At 54.4% G+C, this 3900-nt stretch overlaps 1 protein-coding gene across 2 annotated transcripts in view; it reads right to left on the reverse strand.

The window, feature by feature from the left end:
* The window catches only part of SLC12A3 (solute carrier family 12 (sodium/chloride transporter), member 3), a 42525-nt gene that overhangs the window by 9214 nt on the left and 29411 nt on the right, over positions 1-3900 (reverse strand). For both annotated transcript variants that reach the window (XM_010861907.1, XM_010861906.1), the window contains exon 24: positions 1099-1234. In XM_010861907.1, coding sequence (XP_010860209.1) covers positions 1099-1234 — 136 coding nt within the window. The remainder of the gene's footprint in view (positions 1-1098; positions 1235-3900) is intronic.

A 3900-nucleotide genomic window follows, 5' to 3' on the forward strand; every position in this document is an offset into this window, starting at 1 on the left:
CAGTGTCCTCAGCTGTGAAATGGGTGCAACAGTGCCCTCCCCGGGGAGTCTGGGGAAGCCTGAGTGAGACGATGCACACAAAAGCTCCAGGGGAAGCACTTGCTAAGGTGCACTCAGCAATGGTGATGGCTCGATCTCCCCTGTGACAGAGTAGGCAGGAGCCTTCTGTGGACACGACACATTACTCAGCCTTTTCTCAGGACTGGGTGACTCTGGAAGGCTCAGGGGCCGGGTCAGGGAACTCCCCAAAGCTCAGGTGGGGCTGAGCTGAGGGCGGACTCCCTCCTCCTCTCCAAGGCTTGTCTCTGAATTGTTCGGAAGTGGTGGACACTCAGGGTCTGATTGTGGATACCCCATTGGAGAGAAAGGAAAACTGAGGGCAAGTGAGTTCACCCAGATCTCACATGGGCAGCATTTGGGTGCAATCACTCTGTGTTGTGGGTTGCAGGATGTTTAGCAGCATCCCAGGCCGCTACTCGCTAAGTGACAGCGGCCATTCCTGCTGGCAGGTGACAGCCAAAACTGTCCCCAGAAATCAGCAAATGTCTCCTGAGTCCTCAGAACTACCACCATGGAACTCACAGGGAGCAGAACTGCTCTCCCCACCTTAAAATGGGCACGGCAGCCCCCACTCTCCTTTAGGCCTGAGCAGAGTCCTGAAGATGCTGCCTGGGAAGGGCGTGGGGTCCATAGCCTAGGGGAGAAGCTCAGGCAGCTTTATGGGCCCACAAAGGACAAGCTCTACCTTGACCTTCACCATCTGCCTCATGAATTCCTTCCTGCAGGCATGGAAGAACAGGGGAAGAGAGGGAGAAGGACCCCAGGCAGTCCATTGCCATGGCCAGGGAGACTCAAAATGGACCGAGGGACCAGGTTCCCACACCAAGGATGGCTCTGAGATCAACCCCTGGGTCACTCGTCAGCCTGAGCGTGTGTGGCTTGAGGACACCTCAGAGGCTTGGTGCAGGGAGACTAGAGTTGAGGGTCAGGGGAAGGGGTTCAGGAAGCCCAGGACAGATGGGGGCACAGGCCCTGACCCAGGGGAGCACCTCGGTCAGGAGCACCCCCACCCCAGCAAGGCCCTTCTTTCTCCCGCACCTTGATTCTATTCTTGTTAATCTCCTCATCCGAGATCTTCCAGGGGCAGTCCCGCCTCATCTCAGTGACCGTGGCCTCGTCCTTGAAGCCGTCATTCAGGCGGAAGGGTGCAATCATGTCCTCAAAGCGCTTGATGCTGGGGGCAGAGAGAGCCAGTGAGACTGGGCAAGGTGCCCATGTCCAGGGGAACGGGGTCCTCAGAGGGAGATGGAGGTGGGGGCCGTGGGGACATACATTTCAGGCTGAAACCCTTTCTGATGCTGCTGTTTACACCAAGCAGCCTCTGTGTTGAATTCAGCCCTGACAGCTGCGTCTGACTTTGAACAGGACTTCCACAAGTGGTCCGTGAAGCCTGACTGGGATCCATCTCCACCCCCTGACCACTCCCGCCCCAGGGTGTTTACCGAGCACTGCTCTGTTCTATACAGCAGTGAACAAACCAGACAACATCCCCAGGCCGCACAGAGCTCGTGGTCTGCTGGGCGACAAATAAGCAGGTGGATACAGATCAGAAGACTTATGAAAGCATATGCTGAGTCCTGGGATGGGAAATACTTGGGCAGAAAGTCCTCTCTGGACCCGAGGATGCCCGTCCTTCCCAAGCTAGCTATGCACAAGGCAGGGGGTGTTGGAGCAAACAGAATGGAAGGTGCAAAGGCCCCGAGGCAGAAGTGTACTTGGGCTGCTTGAGGAGCAACAGAGAAGCCTGTGTGGATGGAGCAAGGTGAGTGCAGGCATGAATGGGATGCCCTCAGGTAAGTCAGGGAAAGGAGGCAGCACCAGCAAAGGAAGCTGAAAGAAGGATCCCTGAAGTGGGAGGGATCCAGGAGAGGGCAGCATCTTGGATCCAAAGGGGCTGTTTCAAGAAGGACCGCTGTGTCAAATGCGGCTGTGAGGCAGAGAACGAGGAGGACAGCCACGGGCTCTGCAGACCTGGTGGTGCAGAGGTCACGGCCCAAGCTGGAGAGAAGGATTTCAGTGGAGCTGCAGGAGGGCAGCCAGACTGGAGTGAGCTGGAGAACGAGGGAAGGGTGGGAGGAAGCAGCCACAAAGAGGGTAGCATCACTTTGGAGAAGGTTGGCTGTGCAAGGGAGGAGAGAAACGGTCCAGGAGGTGAAGGCAGATGCAAGAGGAAAGATGGGGTTTAAAGACAAGATGGGCTGGGGGGTTCTGCATGTGGCTCCCACTGTCCTCTCCATGGGGGAAGGTCTCCCCCTCCCATCTCTGTTCACGGCCGTTCTCAAGGCTCTGCTCCTCCACTAGCAGAGATGGCCCTGTTCTCCTTTGCATCCGCGTCCATCTCTGCACCATTCTGATGCTTCTTGACATCCTCCCTGTACCTCAGCCAAGGTAAACCACGCAGGGCAGGGCTGCAATTTACTCACCTCTGCCCCTGTCGCTCAAGCACAGCCCTGAGAGAATGGGGGAGTCAGTATATCCATCACTGTTAACTAGCTCCTTCCTTCAAAAAAATATTTATTTATTTGGCTACTCTGGGTCTTAGTGGCAGCATGCAGGATCTTTAGTTGTACCATATGAACTCTTACTTGCAGCATGTGGGATCTAGTACCCTGACCAGGGATTGAACCTGGGCCCCTTGCCTTGGGAATGCAGAGTCTTAGCCACTGGCCCACTAGGGAAGTCCCCTTTCTTTTCTTCTTGATGTCCTTCCTTCTCCAGGTAAACAAGGGCTAAAGAGGTCAGGACAGACCTTACTTTACTGAGAAGACAGACTGCTGGAAAACCTCACTTCGACAGATTTACATAAGGCAATCCTATCATAAATGTCTTCTTTTAAGAATGTGCAACTGAATCATTAGGAAAGTAACTTATTCCTTCTGGCCCCACAATTGAGCCCTGCTACAAATTCACACAGGAGTTTGCTTCAAGTCTGCCCACTTGCCATTGCATGGGTGAGCAGGGGAGCGGTTGCCCAGACCATTCAACATCTTCTACTCCCCAGGTGCCAGTGAGTTAACATAACATCAGGGGCTGCAGCTGCCACGCTTCTGCCTCAGGGCCTGGGGAACTTCCGTTCTGTTTGCTCCAGTGCCCCTCAGCCCCATGGAGGGGACGTGCCTCTGCCGTGGCCTCTGCAGAAGGAGCATCCTCCCAGTGGTGTATTTCGGGGCATATGATCCTGCCACTCATGGCCATGGCCAACTGGACTAAAGGTGGCCAAGAAATAGACCTTCCGGTGACCTTTACCTCAGCTTGGCAGGAAGCAATGAGCTGGGATGGTCACAGTCCCTTTTTCAGACACTTAATTTAAGCAATGTCCGGAGAAGGAAGGAAGCAGTCTGTAGCAGAGTTAGGACTATAGGGAAAGGTGGAGATACAGAAAGAGCTCAGAAGCTACAAGCGGGCAGAAGCCACAAATCCAGCCTTGACTGATCATTGACTCTAGGCAGGGCGCCCTGTTAAGCATGTTACATGGATCGCCTGAGACTGTGGTTCTCAAAGTGAGGTGCCTGCATCAGCACAGGAGAGCTTGTTAGAAGTGCACATTTTCAGGCCTCACCCCAGACCTAGAGACTCAGAATCTTGAGGCTGGGCCCCAGAGTCGTGTGTTCACAAACCCTACAGGTGATGCTGATGTTTGAGAACCACTCCTTTATGAAAACGATACAGGGGTTGGAGAAAATTTAGAAAATCAGAGTAGATAAATCAGCCTTTCATGAGTAGCCAGCAGCCTGAGCTTGAGAGGTGTGAAGCTGGAGACTTTCTCAGCCCCAGGGTGTGCGGGGTGGGTGGGAGGCCCCTGGCAGATGAAACACCAGCTCTGCTCTAGGAGCAGAATGG

Source organism: Bison bison, unplaced genomic scaffold, assembly GCF_000754665.1.
Source record: "Bison bison bison isolate TAMUID 2011002044 unplaced genomic scaffold, Bison_UMD1.0 scf7180017864473, whole genome shotgun sequence".
Classification (NCBI taxonomy): domain Eukaryota; kingdom Metazoa; phylum Chordata; class Mammalia; order Artiodactyla; family Bovidae; genus Bison; species Bison bison.